The sequence below is a fragment of the Pteropus vampyrus genome, unplaced genomic scaffold, assembly GCF_000151845.1.
Source record: "Pteropus vampyrus isolate Shadow unplaced genomic scaffold, Pvam_2.0 Scaffold436, whole genome shotgun sequence".
Lineage (NCBI taxonomy): Eukaryota > Metazoa > Chordata > Mammalia > Chiroptera > Pteropodidae > Pteropus > Pteropus vampyrus.
Window position 1 is genome coordinate 2,077,698 of NW_011889217.1, and position 23,615 is coordinate 2,101,312.

At 50.6% G+C, this 23,615-nt stretch overlaps 1 protein-coding gene across 4 annotated transcripts in view; it reads right to left on the bottom strand.

Annotated features, from left to right (window-relative positions):
• TLN1 (talin 1) overlaps positions 1-23,615 on the bottom strand; it is a 31,688-nt gene that overhangs the window by 4,702 nt on the left and 3,371 nt on the right. Inside the window, exons 1-49 of one of the 4 annotated variants that reach the window (XM_011381510.2) lie at positions 22,068-22,312; positions 21,684-21,935; positions 20,128-20,290; positions 19,789-19,886; positions 19,396-19,525; positions 19,137-19,289; positions 18,728-18,870; positions 18,488-18,615; positions 17,708-17,768; positions 16,962-17,066; positions 16,477-16,632; positions 15,679-15,780; positions 15,415-15,491; positions 15,009-15,189; positions 14,703-14,816; positions 14,486-14,594; positions 14,050-14,258; positions 13,786-13,884; positions 12,612-12,779; positions 12,128-12,422; positions 11,403-11,569; positions 10,455-10,583; positions 10,174-10,290; positions 9,940-10,053; positions 9,603-9,737; positions 9,319-9,447; positions 9,023-9,125; positions 8,666-8,874; positions 8,167-8,286; positions 7,760-7,957; positions 7,430-7,569; positions 7,155-7,248; positions 6,964-7,053; positions 6,726-6,848; positions 5,501-5,644; positions 4,853-5,014; positions 4,478-4,618; positions 4,209-4,390; positions 3,879-4,011; positions 3,564-3,665; positions 3,304-3,474; positions 3,063-3,212; positions 2,859-2,960; positions 2,660-2,779; positions 1,791-1,937; positions 1,461-1,627; positions 1,161-1,344; positions 945-1,070; positions 728-844 (exon numbers count right to left, since the gene is read on the bottom strand). In XM_011381510.2, the coding sequence (XP_011379812.1) occupies positions 728-844; positions 945-1,070; positions 1,161-1,344; positions 1,461-1,627; positions 1,791-1,937; positions 2,660-2,779; positions 2,859-2,960; positions 3,063-3,212; positions 3,304-3,474; positions 3,564-3,665; positions 3,879-4,011; positions 4,209-4,390; positions 4,478-4,618; positions 4,853-5,014; positions 5,501-5,644; positions 6,726-6,848; positions 6,964-7,053; positions 7,155-7,248; positions 7,430-7,569; positions 7,760-7,957; positions 8,167-8,286; positions 8,666-8,874; positions 9,023-9,125; positions 9,319-9,447; positions 9,603-9,737; positions 9,940-10,053; positions 10,174-10,290; positions 10,455-10,583; positions 11,403-11,569; positions 12,128-12,422; positions 12,612-12,779; positions 13,786-13,884; positions 14,050-14,258; positions 14,486-14,594; positions 14,703-14,816; positions 15,009-15,189; positions 15,415-15,491; positions 15,679-15,780; positions 16,477-16,632; positions 16,962-17,066; positions 17,708-17,768; positions 18,488-18,615; positions 18,728-18,870; positions 19,137-19,289; positions 19,396-19,525; positions 19,789-19,886; positions 20,128-20,257 (6,474 nt within the window). In that variant the 5' untranslated portion in view covers positions 20,258-20,290; positions 21,684-21,935; positions 22,068-22,312. Of the gene's footprint in view, positions 1-727; positions 845-944; positions 1,071-1,160; positions 1,345-1,460; positions 1,628-1,790; positions 1,938-2,659; positions 2,780-2,858; positions 2,961-3,062; positions 3,213-3,303; positions 3,475-3,563; positions 3,666-3,878; positions 4,012-4,208; positions 4,391-4,477; positions 4,619-4,852; positions 5,015-5,500; positions 5,645-6,725; positions 6,849-6,963; positions 7,054-7,154; positions 7,249-7,429; positions 7,570-7,759; positions 7,958-8,166; positions 8,287-8,665; positions 8,875-9,022; positions 9,126-9,318; positions 9,448-9,602; positions 9,738-9,939; positions 10,054-10,173; positions 10,291-10,454; positions 10,584-11,402; positions 11,570-12,127; positions 12,423-12,611; positions 12,780-13,785; positions 13,885-14,049; positions 14,259-14,485; positions 14,595-14,702; positions 14,817-15,008; positions 15,190-15,414; positions 15,492-15,678; positions 15,781-16,476; positions 16,633-16,961; positions 17,067-17,707; positions 17,769-18,487; positions 18,616-18,727; positions 18,871-19,136; positions 19,290-19,395; positions 19,526-19,788; positions 19,887-20,127; positions 20,291-20,662; positions 20,778-21,683; positions 21,936-22,067; positions 22,313-23,615 lie in introns of those variants that run through there. The other 3 variants (XM_011381508.2, XM_023524064.1, XM_011381507.2) reach the window with 3 other exon arrangements.

The following is a 23,615-nucleotide window of genomic DNA, read 5'->3' on the forward strand; positions in this document are numbered from 1 at the left end:
ATGACTGGGAGGTTATTGCCACCATTAACAGGAAGTAGCATGTCAGGAAGTAGCATGTTGGGAGGCATTGCATCTCGGTGGTGGTGTCAAATAGGCAGCTGAAAAATAACTGAACTCAGAATTGGAAATGAACTTCTTAGAGAATGATAATGAAAGTGGTTGAACGTACCAAAGAAGAGAATAGAGAAAAACTGGTAGAGCAGTTCCAGTGAGGGAGGACAAATGAAAATCATGTGTTATTTGTACAATTCTGGAAAAGCCTCTACATTTACTAGGTTATTTGTACAATTCTGGAAAAGCCTCTACATTTACTAGGTTGAAGATGATTCAATGACAACTATAGAAGAGATGTCAGAGAGGCAAGAGAAAAACCAGCGCCATGAAGGCCAAAGGAAGAAAGAATTTCCAAGACAGTTTGTTACCACAGTCAAATGCTTTGGAAATGTTTAAGAGGGTGAAGGCCAAGAAGAGGACTCTGAATGTGGCAACTAATAGGCCACTGGTGACTGGAGAAAGTGGGAGGATGTTGGTGAAAGAAGATAGTTGTCAAATGCTAAGGAGTAAAAAAGTGAGGAAGACTAAGACTTAAGTAGTTCACTTAAGACATTTGGCAATGAGTGAGAAGAGCATGTGACCGTTTACATTTCTGCGAATACACGTGAGGTGCAGGTTCGGTCTAGCACGATTCCTCTGACTGGAGGCCCCGATGACCCGGACTCCTGCTCACCGCTAGTTCCTGCCGTATGTGTTCTGTGGTTGCTTCCAGGGCCCGTGTGCCTTTGGTAGCCTCGTCTTCCACAGCTTTCACAGTCTTGAGCAACGATGTCACATTGGTCACCATCACCTAGCGGTGTCAGAGGAATGGGGGAGGGGGTCATTTTAAGGAGCAGGAGGAAGCACATTGATCTGCTCCCTCTCCTGGGACTGCTCTCATTCCCGCCAACCTTGGCAGAGTTCTTGAGCTGCCACACAGCAGGGTCGTCCCCAACTTTGCCAGCTGCAGCCTTGGTTGCACTGATGAGGTCTCCCAGGGCCTTGGCCACGTCTTTCACTGCATTGATCAGCACCACCTGTGTGGGAGAGCAGAGGTTCTGGTTTGTGGGAGGAAAAGGGGAAACAGGAAGTGGATCTGACTAGAATTAGAGGTATCAGGTGGATACCTGTGTCTCAGGGTCCTCAGCTCCCAGGCTGGCTGCACCTAGCTTAACCACATCAGCGAGGCGGGTGATGGTGGCCACAGAGGACTGGGCAGCTTGTGCGAGCTTCTCCTGGCTCCCAGCTGCATTCTGTACCAGGACCTTGGTGTCCTCCACCAGCACCTTTGCAGTCTTCAGAATGCCCTCCCTAAGGGAGGGTCCAGTCTAGTCAGCTCTCCTCAGTGTTCCTGCTGCTTCCCGTACTCTAGCCTCCTCTGGCCCCACCCCCATCCTGCCTCCCTGAGGCCCAGGTAACCTCCTCACCGGTGGTCAGCGAAAGTTTCAGCACCCTCACGGTTGAGTGTGCCAGCAGTAGCAAACATGATGGTGGTGTCGAGGTCGGCAATGATGCCAGACACAGCGCTGGCTGCCGTGATGCAGGCCTGGGTGCCACGATTCCCGGCCTGGAGTGCAGCCAGCACGTGAGAAACCTTGGGGAGGAAAGTCACATGGTGGCTGTGGTAGGTGCCATGTGAAAGAAAAAGGGTCACTGCTGCTTGGGAGAACGGACAGAGGAGAGGGCTGGGAAGGTTGGAGGAGGATGGGCAAGGTGGCAGGGCTGGGGAGCCAGTCTGCAGGGATGAGCACAGTCACCTTTTCGGAGACTCTCCGGGCACACTCTATGAGCTCTTTCTTGGTGTAGGCGTCACTGGGGCTGCACTGAAGGGCACCTGCCTTGGTGACCAGAGCAGAACAGCCATGCCCCAGCTCCTGTACCCGGTGCTTGATGTGGGCACCTATCTGTGAGCAGATGGAAAAAGGAGATGGCTTTTACATGAGGCACTCAGGGTACCCCCATGTGCTTGGAAGAGTCACTAAGGACCTAAAAAACATGCATCAGAGCACGCAGACTTTTCCTGTTTCATATCCTTTCGGCAGGAGGTCACCTCCTACACAGGGATAATAATAGCACGTGGGCACCAGCTGGTGAGGACTGTGTTAAGCATAGTGAGGAGAAGAGGGAGAAGCACCTCACGCTGGGGTATTTGAATCAGAGAGCATGGATTACAATTTGGCCTGTATGGTGGAGGGTTTTGGGGTTGGGGATTAGGTGTGTCTTGCTAAGATCCAATTACTTGCTTTCTTGGAAAGCCAGGAGCTTAGGGAAGGAAGGGCTTCACAGGTCTGCAACAAGGAAGGACAGAGAAAGGAATATATACTTGCAGCAGAACAGAGCAGCAGCCACAAGTCCAGAGGAGCAATAGCAATCGAATGGGATATCCTAGATCCTGGGTTGTCTCCTTTATCCCTGTGACTTCATGAAGGCTTTGATCCCATCCCTATACACAGCCCTGATCACTCGTTAGTGGAGTGGCCCTGAGGGTGTCTTCCCCTCTCTATGAAAGACTAAAGGAAGCTGAAGGTAGGATAGCCCCAGAGGCTGATATGATAGAAACAAGAGACGTGCCATTGCGGTTCTCTGTGAGGAGCAAGGGGAAGATCAGAGCTGCCTCCATGTTTACCTCTTCATTTTCAGCAGCCACAGCTGCAGGTTTGGCCTGTGAGGCCAGCCGGCCATAGTCACTGGTCAACTGGTTAGCGAGAGGGCCCAGTTCCTCAGGGCTGGTGTTTGACTTGGTTACCTGGCAATAATGTAAAAGGTAAAATTATGTCCAAACTTGGCTCTCCAAGGGCAGTCCTCTTATACTCTCTCAAACTCACCATCTCCTGAACGGTGACAGCAATAGCTTTAGCTGTCCGCACCATAGTTGTCTGGTAATCCACAAAGGAACCTTCTGGTTCACCCATTGGTCCTTCATCTAGCTGATGGGGGAGGAAGGGGGAAGACAGTCAGGGTCTCTGCCACTGTGCTTAGGAACCCTGGCCCAGGGTAGCATCAGTGTCCACAGGCACCCAAAGACTAACCTGGTTGATGGCCTGGGTGATGGAGTCCACCATGCCACCGACGACCCCAGCAGCACTGGCTGCCTCATTGAGGGTTGTTGTCAGGTCCTCTACGGCCTCTGTCATCATCTGCACAGCTTCTTCCAGGGCTTCCTGGGTGTGAGCTGCTTGCTGTGGAGCAGAGTGAGTGAGTGGAGAGGGGTCCTGTTCTTGCTTCTCCAATGCTAACTATTGGCAGCCCCTCCCTCCCAGCCTGCAATACCTTGGGGTTACCGCCAGCCTCCTTGGCTGTATACAGCAACTGCAGGGCAGACTCTGCCAACGTTTTAGTCTGGTCCAGAAGTGCCATCTGCTGCGGGTGGCTCAGGGTCTTGGAGGCAGCACCCACTGCAGCCAGGGTGAGCGGCTCAAAGTATTGGGCCATCTGAGACACCTGAGGCAAGGGGTTGGAATGGGGGTTAGCAGGACAAGGTACCCTCTTTAACCCTACCCCCGGGACTCCCCACTCGTCTCCCCAGGTACCTTGTGTCCCAGCTGGGAGGCTTCAGCCCGGGCAGCACTGGCCAGCGGTTCAATAAGATGGGAGATCTCCTGTACCGCAGTGAGCATCTGAGTGTGCAAGGCCTGGGGAGAAAGGGGACTTTAGCCCTGTGACCTGGAATAGAACCCTCTAGTTGCATAGGACCCCACTCTTCCTTCCATACCGAACTAACTGCCCTTGGCATGTTCTATTCTCTTGACGTCTCCGTGAAGCCCACTCCTGAATCCCCCATCTTCTTCAAGTCTGCCATCTCTCTTCCCAGACACAATTTTTCACATAACTATCTTCTCCCTTACCTCTTGAGAGATTCCCTCGCGGGGAGCAAGCTGCTGACTGACTGCAGCAAGGGAAGCCTGGTCTAGGTCCCGTAGGCAGCTGTTCAGAGCTGCAATGGCCGCCTCGCACTCCAGCTGCCCTGGAGCTTTGTCCCTGCAGACACATCACAGGCTCCAATACCAAGAACAGCCCTGTAAAACAAGGCTAGCCTATCTTTCCCTATATACCCCGAATCTTGGCCAACAGGTATCCTCCAACACTATTCCATCTAACTGTACCTAAGTGTCCACCCCTCCATTCTGCCACAATGTATGTCCCCCAGTCACACCAGTTCTCCATCCCTTCAATACCTCATGCTTGTAATAAGCTTCTTGATAGAGTCTGAGACGGTACGGGAGTGGCCGGCCAGCACTGACCAGCGTGGGGGGTCCCGGGGATTGACTGCCAGGGCCCGGGCTGTCTGGATCAGTCCCCCAGCACTCTCCAACATTGTCTTGGCAGATATCACAATGGGCTCCATGGCGGCCCGGCCCTGGGGAGAAGGGAGGGGAGAGGTGTCTCACAGCTCCTGAGATGAGGCTGCAGCTAGCCCATCAGTTCTCCCTTCAGGTTGCCTTACCTCGGGGCTGATTTGGGCAGGAATGCTGGCGAACTCAGGGTTGGATGCAAAGGCACTCAGATTGTCCACAGCCTCCAGCAGAGGGGCTGTTGCTGCTTGGCACTGAGCACGGTTCTCCTCAGTGAAGGCCCCGTCTAGTGCCTGGAAATGGGTACGAGAGTGGTCCTCAGGATAGACTGTGGGCAAAGAGGGTGAAGCCCAGGTCTCTCTCCTGGGCTTAAAGGTGTGGGCAGAGGCTGGTGGTGACCAATGTGGATGGGAAAGGGCTTGGGCTCAAGAAAAAGGGTTTTGGTTGAAGGCTTGGGGAATGATGGAGGGACTCAGGGGAGAGACTAGACAGGTCAGGGAGAGGCTGAGAATTCAAACACTGGGAACCTTGATGGTCTTGACAAGATTGGCTGTGCTGTTGGCCACCTCCTTGGCTGACTGTACAAACTGGCGTTTGGCAGTAGGATTGGCGGTACGAGCAGAAGCCAGGCGGCAGCTGTTACACAGGGCAGAGGTGTGTTTGGCCACAATGGTGGCTGCAGAGAGCACCTGAGGAGACAGACACGTGGAAGAACCATGATGAGGGTAGAGGGAAGGGTACACACCCAGGAAGGAGCTAACTTTAGGCTGGGGGATGGAGAACAATACCTTTGGAGGTCTAATTAGAAAAGACAGAGTCACCTGAAAAGTCAGATTTGAGATACAGAGATTCTCAAAGATGAGAATCCCACAGGGTGTGGGAGCAAAGAGAGATAAAAGACAGATACATTAATGGAGAAATCCTAATAGGGTCAGTAAGAGAGTAAGTTCAAACATCTATAGAGAAGTCGTGAGCTTAGCAGTAACGGAGAGAATGATGAGAAACAAGGCAGAAGACAACTACCCAAAGAGAGACCATGTGTGGAAGGCCAAAGATGGCTCTCAGTCTTCTTCTTCCCCATACTTCCCTCATCTTCTCTTTTCCCAATGGGCCAGTCCATCCTGGCTTGGCATCCTTTCCCAGACTAGCCCATGGTACCTGTTCTCTTGAGTTACCTGGGCCTGGGTACAGCCAGGCTCCCCCAAACTCTGACAGGCCATCTGAATTGCCTGGTTTGCACGGGCAAACTGTGTGGGCTCCACCAGCCCTTGCTGTCCAGCTTGGCTGTTGGGGTCAGAGACGCCAACCAGATATGCAGCCTGGGGAAAGAGAAGTTTGAGAATGAGGAATAAAGAATATTTATTTCTCAGGTAGGAATCGAATAGTGATAGTGGAGACAAAGAGGAGTGGGGGTAAGTTTAGTGACCAGGGTTCTATGTGAGTGGAGGTATTAACAAACTATACGAAATAGATATTAACAAATTAAACAAGTTATTAAATACTAACAAATAGGTATTAACAAATTAAACAAGTTATTAAACATTAACAAAATTATTAACAAACCATTGTTAACAAATTATTAACAAACTATACTGACACTATAGAAAGCCCCCTCCCCCTCGCAAAGATTGTTTTAAAAATACAGTTCTAAAACTGTGGACGGTACTAGGCTAATTAACATTTATAACACCTGCGAGCTTCAGAGATTTAGAAAGAGGAAAGGGGAATGGTGTAATAATTGCCAAAATTTTTTTTTATGATTGGAAGATTGTCATAAGTTTGACTCATACTTCAAGCTTTGCTTTTCCCCTTTATGCTTTTTTCAAAAATAAGTTAAGCCATACAGAGCCAGCTCCCCAATAGAACTGGGCAACAGGAGGTAGGGGAGACTTAGGGCGCAGGATGGTAGGCTTTGAGGGAAGCAGTCTGAGATAATGAACTCTCAGGTCAGCATTAAGAATTCAAATACCAAAGCAAAATACTCTCAAAGCTGGTAGGTTGTTTTATACTTTATAATGTAGAAAAAGATGAAATTAAGTAGCAACTCAAATAACTGGAAATTCAGTCACTGGTACTATTTTAATAAAGTAATAATTACGTGAAGAATTACTTGTATATGCTAATTAGTACACATCAAGAAAGCCTGGGCTGGAAAAGGCCCGACGGTTGCACAGTGTAATCATAACCCAAAACACCAGGGTTAGGGAGTGACAGCGATCCGGATTGTTGGGGTTTTGTGATTATTGACAAATATCTGCACTTCAGGAGGCAGAAAGAACCTCTGTTTCCACAGAGTTGGTTTTGCAAACATAACTTCTTGATTTATTTATATGTGCGCCAGGCTGCGAGGTGGGGAAAGGAAAGCAGGGGGCATTCCAGGAACCATCTCAGGAGAATAACCTGTGCAGCTGCCTCGGTGAAACCACAGAGGGCCTTGGAGGCTGTGGAAATGGCCTCTCCAAACTCCGGCAGGTTTCCATTCTTGGCATTCTGGGAGATGCCAGTCATAGCCTCACCCAGTACCTGAGGAACAGAGGGTATCAGGAGAGTCAGGTCCTGTCATCAGAAGAGGTAGAGCAGCCCCCGGTTAGTTCCATCTTCCTGCCCACTGCCCTGCTGGGTTCTCAGCTGCACTGACCTTTGAGTTTTCCATTACACTGTCCAGGCAGCCAAAGTAGGACATGTCATTGATGGGCTGGACTGGGTTCTCTAGGAGTTCCCGGACCGTCTGTGTAGGTAGAGAGCAGAGTCAGATCCAAGACACCTCCCTTACCCCCAAATCCATAATGCCTTCCTCGACCTCAACCCATCAGCCTGCCAAGTGCTGACCTCCAATTCCCGCAAGGCATTGTCACACTCTTTCTGGCCTGGCGCCTGCTGGGTGCACATTGTGATGAGCTGGTTGATGCTGTCCGTCACTGCCCTGGCAAGAACAGAAAGCTGAGTGAATGGGTGCACAGGTCATTCCTGAGTCTATATACATGGTGAGTCCCTAGCTATTTCTCTTTTGCATGGAACCACTCCTAAGCTGGGGACATCTCATGAAAAGCCCCCTCCCCAGTCTCTCCAACATGCTAGGGCTGAGCTTCCCTGCTCCAACTTACCGGGCAGCTGCAGCCAGCTGACTCTTGAGGTTGGGGGCAGCAGGGTCTGTGGACAGTGCCTTGGCAGCTAGAAGAAGTTTGCTTGAAGACATGGAGATACCCTTCAAGTTAGACACGACCTGGGCCCGGTCCTCTTGGCTCTGTTGAAGATGAGGAGGTCAACATATTGTCCAGTCCCTTATCTATCTCTAAAAGGGATCTTCTGTCCCAGACGCTCAAGTACTGCTATAGACTTGGGAGGGGAGGGAGCCAGGAGCAGGGCAGGACTCCATGGTCACACAGGTGCTTCCTACCCAACCCTTGAACTAGACCCTGTGTGCCTCTTCATACCGGAGCCTGTCCTGCCATCTCAACGCCAGCTTCCAGGAAGGTGCTGAAGTCTTGTCCAAATCGACCTGAGGCTCGAGCCAGGTCCTGAGGGGTTCCCCGAGAGGCCTGCACCAGCTCTGTGGCTGCCTGATTCAGCCCAGCAGCAGCTTCATTCAACCGGCTCTGAGCTTCTTGAAATGTCCCAGTGCTGGGGGGAAGCTGCAGGGTCAGAGAGAAAGTCAGATGCAAGGATGGAGAACGATACGAGAAAGAGCTTGGTAAAAAAGTTCTGGGAGGAGGGCCCAGAGCCTGGGATTGATGAAAGGAGATAAATCTGAGACATCAGGGTCAAGGCGAGGTCTAGAGGTAGAAGGAGAAGCTTGGAGTTCTTCAGCTTCTACATTGCCCCCCATACCCCGTCCTCCTACCGAGTCACTCAGGAGTCGCTTGCTGGCATCTCCCACTGCTCTCAGGGCATTATCCACATCTCGCTGGCCTGGTAGGCAGCTGACACAGCGGTTCAGTGCCTGGGTCACTGCTTTAGCCACCTGAGGTAGGAAAGAGAAGGGAGTTACCAAAATGGAAACGATTTGGGAGATCCCCTCCTCTACCCACAGGACAGAGAAGATAATTGCTCTACTGCCTCTGAAAGTGAAAGAGGAAACGGTGTGTTGTAGCTGAGCAGGCTGAAGTTAGGGTATTAATGACAGTGATCAAAATTCCCCAAAGTTGGTGTTTAGCTGGGCCCCTGCTGCAGTCTGAGATACTTGTACTAGGATGGAGAGAAAGTGTGAGATCCAGAGAGATCTCAAGAGCAGATCTTAGAAGCTATCCCTGTCAGCGTGGATGAGGCTCTGCCCCAATCACAGTGGGCCTTCTGATAGGATCTGGGGGAGAGGGAAAAAGTACCCCTTCCCAATACCTGACCTGGGCAAGCCGCTGCTGACTCTCAGGGTCTCCTGGACGGCCAGCTGCCTTTTTTGCTTCCTCAATGAGGCTGCTGGCCTTGTCCAGTACATCACTGGCTGTGTCAAGCACAATGGCCTGCACTGCAGGATCTGATGTCAGGGCAGCTACACCCCTAGCAGCCTGGGCCAGTGACCGCAGCCCACCTGCCACATCCCGAGCTGCAATACCTGGAGAGACAAGAGAGAAGAAGGAAAAAGGCACCTTCATTGCCAGGCCCTGATCTTAGTGGTTTCCTCTGTCAGCCCTGACCCTAGATCAGCTCCTATTCCTCCATCCCCCTCACCATACGCCCCATTCCTGGCCCTGCCCACATACCTGCATAATTCTCATTGCCCTGGGCAACCTCCCCCAGCAGCTGGGCGATGGCAGAGCTCACTGCTTTGGTACTGTTGCCTAGGTCCTGGGCACATTTCTCCATCTAGGGATGAAGGGAGAATCTCAGAGGGTGGGGGGTGGAGGGGGCTCAAGTGCAGGAGGGACTGGGAAGAGGGAACTTGAGAAGCTACTTGAGGAAATCTGGCAATTTAAATGAGATTTTGGGCAGCTCTGGGGCATAGGTGGGAAGAAAGACATCAGGGTTTGAGTAAGAATAAGGTCTTAAGGATACTTACTGTCTCCCCAGGTAAGGGTTTAAGCTTGCCATCTCGAGCTGCTGCCTTCACCTCTTGCAGGTCTCTCTCTAGATTCTGTACCACACTCAGTGCAGAATCCATCTCCAAAGGCCCACATGCTTCCTGAGCCTATAATGATAGGAGGGTTTGGGGTATAGGAGGTACTGCTGTATCCCACTGATGCCTCGGGTTACATGATTATCCCTGTTGTAGGTTATTCTGCAGATTCCCCATCATCCCAGGACTCTACCCTCATCTTCCAAAAAGAGAGCCAGCTCCCATACCTTCTGGGCAGCGGTGCGAAGTTCAGCCAATGCTGTGCCAAGGTTTTTAGCACACTGACTCAGCTGCATGGCCGAAGCCTGGTCCTGAATTGTTGGCACGGAGGCCTTTGCAGCTGCCACCATCTTCCCACCTGGCTGTTGGGGAATAGGCAGGCAGATGAAGGTACCATCCTTCCTCCGGGCTTAGTACAGGGACTGATGATAGACAGGACATGGTGAGCACTAGGGCTCAGTACTAGGACAGAGGCTACTGGCAGAGATTTAAATTGTAAGAGCTCTAGGGGACTTAGAAGGGTGGGAAAGGTCTGGTCTGAGAGATAGGGAGAGGGTGCCTTGCCTGCAGGAAGCTCTGGCTGGCAGCAATTAGGGCTAGCTGGGCACTGGGACTGTCAGGCTGAGCTTGGCTCCCTCGGACTCCCTGCACCAGCAGTGGAATCTGCTCTGCCACAGCCTGTAGGTGAAAATGTCATGAGAATTACCACCCCCCCAACCCCCCGCCATCCACAGCCTGGGGGAAAGTCCCTCTCCTCCCATACCTCCTCTTGCCCCAACATGCTTCCTGGAGTCTCACCTTGCAGCTCTGCACTAGCAGGGGCTGGGGGCCAGCAGAGGCCTTGGGAGTGGAGGCTGCATGCTGGGCTGCAGCAATAGTCTGTGTAGCTGAGGCTGCAGCCTGCTTGGCTGCATGCTGTGAAAACAGAATAGTCAGGACAAGCCCCAGGCATTCTCAGACCCTGCCCATGCCATCCTCCAAGGAAATATTAAGTGACTCTCTCTGCATATCCCTCCCATTTTCAGTCTTCCCAGGGCACCCACATTCTTTTACTCCCAGTTTATTTCCTGTTTATTCACCTCCAGGCGCTGCACCAGCTTTTTCTTGATGGCATTCTGTGCAGCTGCATTAGTTGCCATGCGTAGACCCTCAGCTGCCTCCCGAAGCCGCTGCTGCTGCTCCTCACTGTCAGGGTGGGCGGCTGCTCCCTGAGAAAAGTGGACAGTCATTCCTGTGAATCTTAAATAATCTCTACTCTGATCCCTCCAGACTTAGACTTTTCCTCCCAAAGTCATTTCTAATATCCTCACTGAAAGATAATCACCAATGAGACCTCAGCCGAGCAAATGAGAAACCTTGGGAAGACTGGGTTCTCTTTGGGATGCTGAATTTTTAAGGTAGAATTGTTTCTTCTTCTTCTCTTCTTTGGGGAAGGGGCCATGTTTCTCCCCTTACTCCCCAGAAATTAACACTAGCAAATGGGAGTGAGCAGAGCTCTCTGGGACGAGGAGGATGTAGTTTAGAGCAGGGATCTCAACAATACTAAAGCAGGAAATCTGGTTAATGTGGTAAACTGAAAAACTCCAGGCCTGGAAGTCTTTTGACTTCTTCTTGACAGTCCTCTGCACCCTGTGTCCCTGGTCTCACTGCCTTGTCTTTGCAGTGTTAGCAGTGGAGCCCCTGGGACTGAGGCCTACAGGCATACACGAGAGAGACCAAGAAACAAGAGGGATCTCGGGCAGGTGGTGGCAGCAAAGTAAGGCAAAGTAGAAACAGCAGACCTTGGACTCAGAGGAAGAAAAAGAGTATGGTTGTTAGTCAGTCATGAGGACTTTGGGAATCACACTGGTTGGAAGCCTAGGCCACTGTCTCTCTGCAGCTTAGGGATGCACTTACTTATGAGTGCTTCTGTATTTTTTCACTTATATTTTTTGCTTCTCCTGGGTCTCCCCAGGAGGGAGGGTGACCATCCGGACTGTTCTACTTCCCATCAGGGCACAGTCTGGGAGTCTGCACAGTCTCTGTACCTTGGCAGCCTCCACCATCTTGGCTGTGGCATCAGCTAGGATCTTGGCAGCGCTTAACAGCTTGCGGGAGTTCTCCAGATCACTCTCCCCTTCAGCATCAGCCTTGATGGCATTGACCAGGTCAGAGGTGGCTTGGGCTAGGATGCGGGCCTGTCTTACCATCTCACCTACGAAGACAGGGCACAATCAGGTAAGGAAGCCAGAGATACCAAGAGGGTGCCAGGGCTGCAGGAAAGTGGTGTAGACATGATAGATAGGGTTTTTCAGGACAGTAAAGAGACGGGGGGAAGCGGGGTGCAGAATTCTCAAGTGATATCCCTGGAGTTAGTGTTTTCTAGGTTTAGGATCTTGGAGAGACACCGATTTCCTGGTGGGCTTTGACAGGAGGGAAAATGGGTATTTTTAGCAAATAGTCTTGAGAAGATGAGACATGTTTTGTGAAGGCTTTTGGTGGTGACAGAGTGGAGAGGGGAAGACTATCTCCTAATAATGCTACTTTTCATCTACTTTTGTATACACTTTGATATATTCCTTAAATGTGCCAAAAAAGGCAGAGCAGGGATTATATTCCTGCTTTTCAGATGGAGAACCAGAGGTTTCAGAGAAATTAAACACCCAGTCTGTGCTAAGCCCTTAGGGTAAGGTGGCAGGTCTGCAAAGGAATGTCCAATAGGCTTGGCAAACCTCACTGGGGTTCTTTGTCTTCCCAGGGGAGATGTCCTTACCAGCATCACCCATGGAGCTGAAGATGTTCTCAGTGACAGTAAGGATGGTGTCAGTGGCCTGGTCATAACGGCCAGCAGGCCCAGCCCCTGTGGCATGGGCCCTCACGTGCTGCAGTAGCTCATTCAGGGCCTGGGTGACAGCTGTGGCTGCTGCTCCTACACCCCGCAATAGCTGCCCATCCTCTGTGGCTGCCTGAGAGGCGGACACACAGCTCTCCACAGCTTTGGCCACTAGTCGTCCGGCCTCTACCAGCTGCTCTTGACAGACAGGTGAGCTGATTGTAGGTGCCACCACCTGTGGGTAAACTGGGTGTCAGAGATGTAGGAAAGGGAAAGGAGTTGTGAAGTAGGGTGTTCATAGCGTCCACAGAAGTCATTGGGTTGGGTAATGAGGTCTCGGGAGCCAAAGAAATAAAATGAGAGGCTCATATGTGGGTGGCAGCATTACCTCTCAGCACGGGCTAGAGAAACCTCTGGGACTCACCTTGGTACAGGCTACCAGTTGGGAGGTGGACAGCGCACACTGTGTTGCTGCAGCAATAACCTGGGTCTGAAGCCCTGAGTCCTCTGTCCGCTGGGCCACACTCTTGGCCTTGAGGACCAGGGCAGCTGCAGCACTTGCCACTGCCTTGGCTAGCTGCATTAGCATGTCCTGTGGGAAAAGAGCAGTCAGCATGGCCCAAGATTGGGCTTGGGATACCTGGACCCTTCTCAGAGGCATAAGCTGGTTCATTATTCCAACTCCAAAATCAGGACAGTGTATGCAGAAGCAACCAGAACCTAACCCGAGCCCCTGCCTTGAGCGCCCAGTAGGACAGAACCCCCACCGAGGAACAAACCCACACCAAGAAAAACAGAGCCTACACCAAAGGGAGACATGTACGAGGCGGATACACTCGGTCAGTGATGGGAGGGAAGGACAGCGCTGTTACAGTGCGTTGGAGAGAAGGCACCTCCAGGGGTCCTTCCCGTCTCAAGCTTCTTTTATCTATTCCTTCTTAATCTTGGTTAAAAGCAGTCACCCTGGAGTCTTGGGAACAAGTCCCTGTACTACCCTCCCTGATCCCATTTTCTGAGCCCTTCCTCCTCATCTCCCATCACATCCTGCTCCCCCAGGAGGCTGGGGGGAGGTACAAAAGCGAGTGTATGCGGCTCAGAGAGGACAAAGCTGGGAAGGCCCAGGCCAGAGGCCGTTACCGTGGGGGGATCAGGGGGAGATCGAACCCCAGACCCTCTGGGTGCACATATCTGCATGGGAAATCCAGGATGACAAGTCAGCTGAGGAAACTGGCATGGGGCAGGGAAGGGGGCGGCTAGAGGAAGAGTGTTCTCAGGGTATAAATTCTAAAGGATTGAAGGCTGTTCAAAATGTCCTCAAGCTAGGGCAAGTGCTACATATGGGAAGGACAGAGAAAAGATGACAGGCGGCTAAAAAATATCATCAATTAGGGGCAAGGATGAACTAGTAGGTTAAGTTTGGATTCAGGGGTTCTGAATTCTCATTTCCTAAAAAGGGACTGGAGGTTCCCAGTGTCATTCCAGAAAGAGGTTCAGGTTGGCTCTGAGGGGTCAATTCAGAGTAGCAGGACTAGGAGCTGGACTCAGGATCAGAGGTCACCTCCTAGAAGCTAGGGTTCTGGGGGTTGGGTATCACCAACCTGGAAGTGGGGGTCAGTATCACTTTCCCCAATTTGCTGCAACAGCTCCCCACTGGCCTGGCCCACGTTCCCAGCTGCTTGCAGCAGGTTCTGACGGGGCTGTGGAGAGTGAACACCAGTCAGAAGCTGCCCAACCCCTGCCCACATGTCCATGGGTCCTATGTGCCCATGGGTCCCACACTTCCATCCTGTGGCTTGGACGGTCCCCTTCTCTTTGGGCTTGAACCCTCTCTTGTCCCTAGTGTCAGCCCTGTGGCCCCTGACCTCAGCACTGGCTGGCTGGGCACTGCGCAGCAGTTCTGACACTGCTCCCGCAAGGCCCTTCGCCGCCTGCAGCAGGGGACGGCCACTGCCGCCTTCATCTTCCAGCAGGGCAGCCAGTAGCTTCACGCCACGGGACATCTCCGTCAGGTTGGAGGAGATCGTGGTGACTGCACAGCCCACTGCAGTATAATCCGTTTCTGCAGGATCCCCTGAGGGGAGGAGGAGGAAGAGCATGTATGAGAGATAGGGCAGGCTAGACGATGGGCTGAGAAGGAGAATAGTCATAGGCAGTTAGTCATACACATGTCCTAAGGGAGACATGTACACACAGTCCTTTCCATGAGTCAAGGTATAGTCACACCAGAGCCAGTCACACTTGTGCTCGCACACGCTCGCCCTCCACCACCACACACAATGAGCTTGGCGTCCAGCCTACCTGCTGTCAGGTTCACCACGGAGGCAGTACCAGCTGTGATGGCATCTACCTGGGAATGGATCTCATGCTTTGATTCATCCATCTTGTTCTTCCGCCAGGCCTTAGAGGCCTGAAAGAGATACAAACCTCAAGATTTCCTCTGCTTTGGTCAAACCCAACCTTATCCATTGAAGTCCCAGCTTCAGTACCATTGGCCTCTCCTCCACTCCATACTCACAGCATCCTGGCCCAGAGGAGGCAGAGTGTCAAAGTCATCCAGAGTGGCCTGAGCAGCCTGCACAGCCTGCATGCTGGAGTTGATGGTTCCAGTGAGTGCCTGCTGGGCTGAAGTCTACAAGGAGAGGAGTAAGAGAGAACATTTAGAGGAAAGAAAAGGTAAAAGAGAACCTGAGGCTAGGGAGAAGAATACAAATAGGGACGGGGAAAAGACTGTGTAACTTCTGGCTAGGCCCAGCTGAGGGGTGTGGGGAGGGGCGGGAAGTGGGGAGTGTTGGTACTGTGGTGGCAGTGAGGGCGCTCTTACCAAAGGAGGCATGTGTCCTCGGTGCATCTGGCCACTGGTAATCTGCTGCTGGGCAGGTGGCATACTGCCCACCTGGAAATTCTCAGGACCAGAGGCTCCAGAGCGCATGATGGCAGGCAGGGCCACAGAGCCGTGTTCCACTTTACCCACCCGGTTATACTGCTGCTGAAGGACAGTTGACCTAGAGAGGGGACATACTGAGGAGCACTCAGAGGCCTTCCTCCTTTCATCCCCTCCCCACCAGCTCCACTGCTTTTGCAGGTCCTGTGGTCTCGGAAGGTCTCATTATAGCCTTCTACTAGTTAAAGAACCATCCTAAGGATTCCTCAACCCTCCAACAGTCCTTAGAGTCGAGCCTTGCCTTCCCTGCTCCCAAGGGATAGGATTGGCCTAGGTCCCTTCGTACTTTTTGGGGGACACCGAGTCCTCTAGCATAGTAGACTCCTCATCTCCCTCCAGGCCAAAGTGATCTTTGCTTTTTTTCTGTGGGACGGAAAAAGGAACATGAGTTAAAGAAGAGGAAGTGAGGAGAAAGGTAGCCTCTTCTTTCCCCAGTCAACCATTTTCCAGAACCTGGGTCCCCATTGCTAAACGACGGGCTTGGGGAGAAAGTAAGAGAAGATAAGGAGAAGGCTGGCGGGTGGGGGCGGACGGGGCAGGCAGTGTTCACCTTCTTAAGAATGATGTCAATGTAGCCGGCAATGAGCTGTGCTATCTGCTCCCCCTCAGTCGTCTGTACTGAGTAGTAGCCGTCTTGGTAGTCCCCGAAATCCTAGGGTGACAAAGTGGGAGCAAGCTGATGAGAGTATCTTCCTATGCCAACAGCCCTCTAGGAAAAAGCCTGCCTTTCTTTAACCTCCAATTTCTTTATTTTCTTCCTTGGAAGGAAATAGTCTTCCTTGGAAGGAGTAGTCTTTGTGCTGCACAGTTTCAAAGACATGCCATTTACTAAGTCTCTTTTCTCTCACTCTGATAAAACTGGGAGGGCACTAACATTTACTGTTAAAGTACCACACCTGAAGATCAGCTTTAGTATCGAAAATTGGAAACTAGTACTTACTAATTTCTCTTTCATTGAGGCACTTCGGAAAGTTGGTGTCAGTTTCAATTCATAACACCAAAATATAAAGGCAGAGGGGAAAATTACAGTTTATACTTGCTGCTGAAAGAGGGAAGATGCGTTTTTCTATCACCTTTTTCTTCCCTCTCCCCAAGTTTCCTGTGATCTCAGCTTGCTTTTTATAATTTTATTCTATTGCTCTTTAAGAATAAGTTTCATTTACACAAAACTCACTCTCCTGGAGAGTGCTTCTCAACTCTAACCTCCATGTTCCTGCAATAGTTCCAGTTCTCCTTTTTTCTGGAGTCACGTTCAGTGCACCTGTCCCAAGGGAAATGGAAAGACCTCTGCAGCTGCCCCTTCTCTGAAGATTTCAAAGCCCTTTCTCCCCTGAGCCCCCAGGCTCACCAGGGTGAAACTCTTGGGAGAGGCAGCCCAGCGTTTGATGTTGGTGAGGTTCCATTCCTGGATCACCTCTTTGGTCTTCTCATCCACTCGCATCACACATTCCTTAGTGATGCCCAGGAGCCTGGGCACCAGCTTGTTCTTTCCTTTCATCTTTTCCTGTGAGACAGAGTTGTCATTGGTGTTATAGGTCAGAGGTCGAATAAGAAATGGTCATTTCAGATTAAGACTATAAGGGGTGCTGAAATGGAGAGGAGTGTTAAACCAGGGTGCCTAGGACCAGGACAAGGTTACTTTAGGGGAAAGGGAAAGGGAGGGAAAACGTAGGGTAGGAAGGGAAATGGTGGTGGAGAACTAACAACAGGCAAGTTTTCACAGGGTAGAGAATGAGACTCTTAGGGAATGCTGGGAAATTTGACTGAAGGCAGGTCAGACAGGAAAGGGTACGAGCAAAATAAGGAGAGCAGTAAGAAGAGTCTATAACCCACCTTAACCAGGAAAAAGGAGACACCATATGTCTTGAGGGAACGGGCTAGCTTTACATAGCGGACCTTGGCCTCGATCTCACTCATCTGTCCACAATTCTTGTGTGCCTTAGAGAATGAAATGGGGAAAGATTTAGCAAAATACGGGGAGGATAATATTGCAGACAAGGAGTTGAGATGTTAACTATAATGAGAGAATATTATGGGAACACAGGAAAGGTTAGAGAGTACAGGATAGGAAAAATGAGAGGGTGATGGGCTGGGAGCTGATAAAGGATCTGCAGAAGCGATGGTTCAAGGGATATAGTCAAGGAACTTTCAGACATTCTGGAGATATGAATGGATCGTTAGGAAGTAGGTCAAATAGTAGGCCTTTAGGGCTGAGTACTCAAAGAGTGGGGATAACAAGTTAATTTGAACAAAGATACACTTTTCACAGTAATTTCAGGTGTACTATCTCATTTGATTCTCCTAACAACCCTACGTAGGGCAGGTACTGTTATCCCATGTTAGAAGTAAACAAAAGAAAACAAGAATATTGAAAATTGAATTCCATGGCAAATGCAGTGAAGGAGCTGAGACTAAAAGCCCAGGTCTTTTGCATTCTTGGCACAGGAGAGGTGGGAGAATAGCTTAGTGAGTGGAAGCGGGGTGGAAGCAGACGGGCAGGGGTGGGGTCCATTTAGTCAGTAGGATTAAGCAGCAAAGCTCCCGGGTCATCCCAAGCACTTTCCCCTGCCCCCATTCACCTGGAAGATCTTACGCTCTCCCTTCTGCTTCACATACTCCTTGGGCAGGAAGTCCTTCAAGCTACACCAGAAAAGGGAGGGTCAGCATGTCGTGGGCAGCATCGGGGACATATGGGCCATGGACTGTGGGCCTAGGGCTGTGAGGACATGTCTAGGACAGTGTTATCTTTGGGGAGAAGGAAGACTGTGAGGGAATAGAGTCTGGATTGTCTCTGAAACTGAGATAACTTAGCATTAGCTCTTGAATGTAGCCTGTGTCTCTCCCTACAGGGAAAGGGACTGAGGGAACCTGAGGCTCAGTCCCTGAGGGAAAGAGGGTCAAGAGCATTATTTCAGGGAACCAAGAGCAGAAGGAGCTCACCAGAAGAATGACCGCACCTGTAGGAAGCTGAGAAAGCCAAGCCAAACTCTACATTTTGAGAAATATCAATGGATGAAGACTTGTGGGACTTTTTAAATCTAATATTCCATATGAGTAAAACTGTATCCTATTTCCCTCTGTCTCCTGCAATAAAATTCTTCAGAGAATCTCAAAAAAGTTACATGCTTGCTTAGGACATAGGTGGAAGGGGAAGAGATCTGGACCACATTCATATTCCACATGGGGCCAGTGAGGAGACAAATGTCTGATGGAAGCTAAAAAAATACCCATGTAGGTCAAACCCAGGTACCTCAGGAGAAGAAATGGGGTGAGAAGGCCTAGGATGGAGAGAGGCCTACTGAGGTCACAACAGCAGGGAGTCCTGGGCCTTGATAGGGTGTGGGATGTGAGTTACTCACTCAAGGAAGCCAGCCTTGTGCTTCTGCTCATTGTGGGGCCCAAACTGGATCTGGCATTGGAAGCCAGCAAACTCACAGGCCTTGTCGAAGGAGACAGGGTGGGAGCCATTCAGGATGTCATCTCGTGCCTGGACCACACAGGTAAAGGAGGTGAACAATGCATGTGGTTGAAGGAATGCCCTTCGCCGTGCTTCTGTCCTCGCTCCCTACCTCCATTACCCCAGGCAAGTTCTCTCACACCTGCACATATAGAAGGTTCAGCTGTACAGGGTCCCGGGAGTCCACATTCTGGTCTGAGTAGAAGAACTTCCTCCGCAGCAGAAGTGTCTCATGCTCCTCCACTCCCTGTTCCCTCAGTGTGCGGCCATGGTCCAGCCAGTTCACTGGGACACAGAGAGTCCCCTCAATCACAAGCCCCCAAGGCCCCTGTGCTGTCTGGTCTCTGGCTTTTGGTTTATTTTTTTCATCTAGTACCTTCTCTCATTAATATGCTAATTTCAGTGAGTATAAGACTTTGTTTCATTACTGATGCATCACTAGTGTCTAAAATAGTGTCTTCTAAGAGCAGTGTTCAATAAGTAACAAATAAATCGCTGCCCCCTGCCACCCAGATCAATTCCAGTGCCCTCCTTTTTCCATTTCTGCTTACGCTCATCATCTGTGTGCAACTTCTGCTTGAGTTTCTCCATCTTCTTTTCATCTCGCAGCAGTGTCTTGTCCTTTCGTAAGGTCCCCGTCACCTCCTCCTTTTTCTCTTCCATCAACTCTCGAACCAGAGAATATTCATCATGGTTGGTGATGCCTAGGGGAGGGGAAAGGGTTGGTAGCATCCCAGGCACTGCATCCACATCTTTTGGCAGAGTTGGAGCCTCCCTGCCTGAGCCCTCAGCCCCACTGAGACCCCTTACCAATGCGGGCACAGATGGTCATGAGCATGTCGGTGACAGTCTTAGAATCATCCACCATGATAGTCTTCACAGTTCCATCTAGCATTCGGATCTTCAGGGGTCTCTGTTTCTTCTTGTACTCCATGGTGTCCTGTTGAGGCAGGAATAGGAGATAGGGGCCCACTTTAAGCTAGAGGTATTACTTCTTTTTTACATGGCCAGAGGGGAAGAAAGGAGGTTATTAAAAGAAAGACTATGATGGTTCACTCAAAAGCAGAATATTATGACCACCATTAATACACAGAAAGCATGGGAGGGGTCAGAGACAACAAATGTAGGTGCTGAAAATAGGGAGGTGGAATGGGGAAGCTAATGGAAAAAGAGGTTGGTAGTCCTTGATGAAGTGACACTTACCCCATTTCGGAGCATATAGTAATCCAAAGCTTTCCCGGCCTCCAGCCATATACCCTTTTTGGGGTCATCATCTGACAGAAACAGCCCAAAGTCGCTGGCTAAAAGAGAGGATGGATCACTTCAGACATATGAGGACCCCAATGTGGCTGAATGGCTGCATTGCTGCCTCTTATTATTTCCCCAGTGATTCTGGGCCTAGAGGGGAGGAGCGAGCCATGGAGCATCGACCTGAGGGATAAGTAGCCTTGGGGGACAATAAGGTCATGCCTCAAGGCCAAGAGCCTGGGAACACAATGGACCAAGAATTCCCACCCCAGCCACCTGGGTAATCAGACTCACGAGGGCCTGTGAGGGCCTCTGGGATACGTTCACGAATGATGCGACAGGCGTCGTATACCATGGTGGATGGCTCGAACTGCATCGTCTTCACCACATTTCCAATGCTGATCTTCAGCGAAAGCGCAACCATGGTGGCAGCTTCTCCTCTCCAGCCTGGCTACACCTGGCCCATGGCATTGGGCATTAGAATACCCTTACTGAAGGAGTGAGGATCCCTCAAGTGGAGTCCCAAGGAGGAGTGTTTTTGAAAGGGATTCACCAAAGCAGGTAGTAATGAGGTTGTTTTAGTTTTATTTAATAATTTTATAGAGTGAAAGATTTATTACATCAAAAGGGCTAGTCCTAATCACCTAAGACATCTAAAGGAGAGGCTGGTCTGCAAGGTGCAAGAGCAGGTCTGAAATGCAGTGTGATCTGAGGACAGTACCCTGTCCTCACCACTGGAATCTGTGCCTCCCTTCTTTCTTCTGAGAGTGTCTTTCTCTTTCCCCTTGTCCCTGTTCCTTTCCCAGCCCTTCCTCTGCCTTGTTTTTACCTTTTCCTGGTTCAGTCTTTTTCTCTGTCTTCCATTAAATCCTGCTGGCTTTTCCCTGTCTGGAATTCTTAGAGCTCTGCCCTGACTCATCATGTGACCTTCCCTCACAGCTTCCCTACAAAATGAAGACGTATATTAGATAATTCCCAAGGGCTCTTGAAGCCTGCAAACATTGACTCTAGCTAGCCTGGCAGGGAGACCAAACACTGGCTGTTCAAGCCATCCAGGCCCACTCCTGTCCCAGCTTTCCTCTAATCTGAGATTCTGGGGCTTCCCTGAGGAGCTTGGCCCCATATTTGGCTTCCCTGGCAGTCAAGCTAGAATTATGACCCTCTAATCCAAAGAGATCTCAGGAATTATCTAGTCAACTCTTCAATTTTACAGAAGGGCAATCAGACCCCGTGGGGGGTTGGGGGGGAGGAGTTTCAAGGCAGGTCAGAGAAAGAGCCCAGTTCTTCTCAGTCCCTGCTCTTTCCAAGTTACCAAGTCCTCACTACAACTCCTACGCGTGTTCTTTTTCAGTAAGTCCTTCTCAGAATCTGTCCTCTATCTTAGCTGCCTCCCCTGATGGTATTTTCAGTGTCTCTGAGGATACCAGTCCTATCCTGCCCTCCCCTGCCTTCCTCTGCCTTCCTGGCACCACCTCTCAGTGGGTTGGAGGAACCATTGGAGGTGGCAGGTGGCACACAGTGCACAAGAGGACAAGTCTGCCCTGTAGCTGATGATGTGACCCAGTTTGGTACAGGGATTGGTGCCTCTTAACGAAGAGAGTGAGCGCATCCAGGATGCCCATTCCCCTTCTGACAAACTGCTAGCCTCAGAAGGGAGAAGCAGAGGTGGGGATGTTGGGATACAAAAGGCAGTGAGAAGCAGGGAAGTTGGGAAGGGGCATGTTTTTTGGGGGGAGGTGAAGTCATTAGAAAGGATGAGGTAAGCAGGATTGAAAAATCTAAGTAGAAACTAGGGAGAGGAGACTGATGTGGAAAGAGTCTGGGTCAGGGTCTGAGAGACCATTTCTGACCTTCTAAACAGTCCAGAGCAGGGGTCTCCAACCCCCGGGCCGCAGACTGGTACCGGCCTGTGGCCTGTTAGGAACCGGGCCACACAGCAGGAGGTGAGCAGGGGGCCAGCAAGCGAAGCTTCATCTGTATTTGCAGCCGCTCCCTAGCACCAGCATCACCGCCTCAGCTCCACCTCAGATCATCAGGTATTAGAGTCTCATAGGAGCACAGGTCCCTGGTGCCAGAAAGGTTGTGGACCACTGGTCCAGAGTCTCAAAAGAGAAGAAACCACAGCTCGCTCTCTACCTCTCCTCTCAAATGAGAGGACCCTCCCAGTCTCCCCAGTTCTAGCTTTCTGCCCACCTCCCCATTCCTTGGGCATCTCGCCCAGTATCTGGACAGACCTGGCTGTGGAGTCACTGGAGAGCTGGAGGAAAGTTGGAGAAGTCAGAGGAGCTGAGGGCAGGACTGAATGGATCCCCCACTCTAAGCTGAAATTCCACATCTCCCCCCATTTCCTCCGGACATATGGACACCCCCTCCTTACTCAAGTACGGAAAGCTCTGGTGAGACCCCGATAAGGGAGCTGAGTCATGCCTACCCTTACTTTCAGGCTGGTCATGAGCAGACAGTTACATAGCCACAAGAGGGTGAGAACTGAAGAGTGAATTGGGGGTGATGAGGGTATAAAACAAGGCCCCTGGAACTATCCAAGAAAGCTATCCAGTTCCTGCTCTGGCCTGAGAACTTTGCTCCCCTTTCCATCATGTTTTAAGGAACAGCAACAATATCCCCTCCCCCAATGTCCCCCTCCCAGAGAACTCCTCCTCCCTCAAGACATTCCTGAGACGCATTCCAGAGGAGTTGGGCAACTGGAGGGTGGGGGGGTGGGGGGAATGCAGGACAGAAGGTCAAATCCCAGCAAGGAATGGAATGTAAGTGTACTACGGGTAAGGAATTTGGGATATATGGAAAATACAGTCAGAGCAGATACCCACAAAGAGAGTTGCAGAAAGACAGGTAATTATAGTGAGAGACAAAGGGAGACAGAAAGCTGAAGACAGTCAGAATAGAAAAGGGTTGGGGGAGTAACACTCAGTCTGTTACCAAATTTGGCCTCTGAGTCTGCAACCGCGAGCAGGGGGAGGAGGGGCGGGGGTGAGGGTTGTGGGTGAGACTGACATATCCGGCCTCAGGCTGCTGGAGGCTCATTTAGGGCTGGACCGGGCAGCTGAAAGGCTGGACCTGACCTCCCCCAACACAGCCTCTCCTCAGCTACACCCCTACCCACGCATATTCATTCTCCCCAAATGTACCCCAGCTTATGCACTGAGCTTTTTCCCACAAAGCTTACACTGTCTCTAAGTACACATTATCTCAAACACGCAGCCTCTACACAGATCCCATCACAACCGTGTTATCTTCTCATAATGACCCTATCCCAGGCACACAGCTTCCCCACAAATACACCTCTATCAGCAAGCACAACAGTTGTCTCATATCACCCCTCCCATTATATAGACATTCTCCCTCCATTCATCTAGCAAGCATTTCTGAAGACTTACTGTGGGGAAGGCACTGGGCTAAAGTCTCAGCGGCTGGGAACCAAGAGTAGGCCCTACCATTTGCCCTCAAGGGGCTCTCAGTCAGCTAAATAAGAATTATAATAGAGGGCAAGATGTAGTAAGAGCCAAGAAGTGTAAGTTCAGGGGAGTGATGGGGATCAAAAAGTCTCCATGAAAAGTGTCCTTTGAAGTTAGGATTTTAAAATAAAGATAATAAAGAATAATAGTGATCTATCTTTTTATTGACTATATGGTCCATTGCTTTGTGTACATGATTTCATTTAATCCTTACAACAACCCTGAAAGGTAGGTGTCGTTATTTCCATTTTTACAGTTTAGGAAACTGAGGTTCTAAAAAGCATTTGTTCAAGGTACTTGTCCAAAATC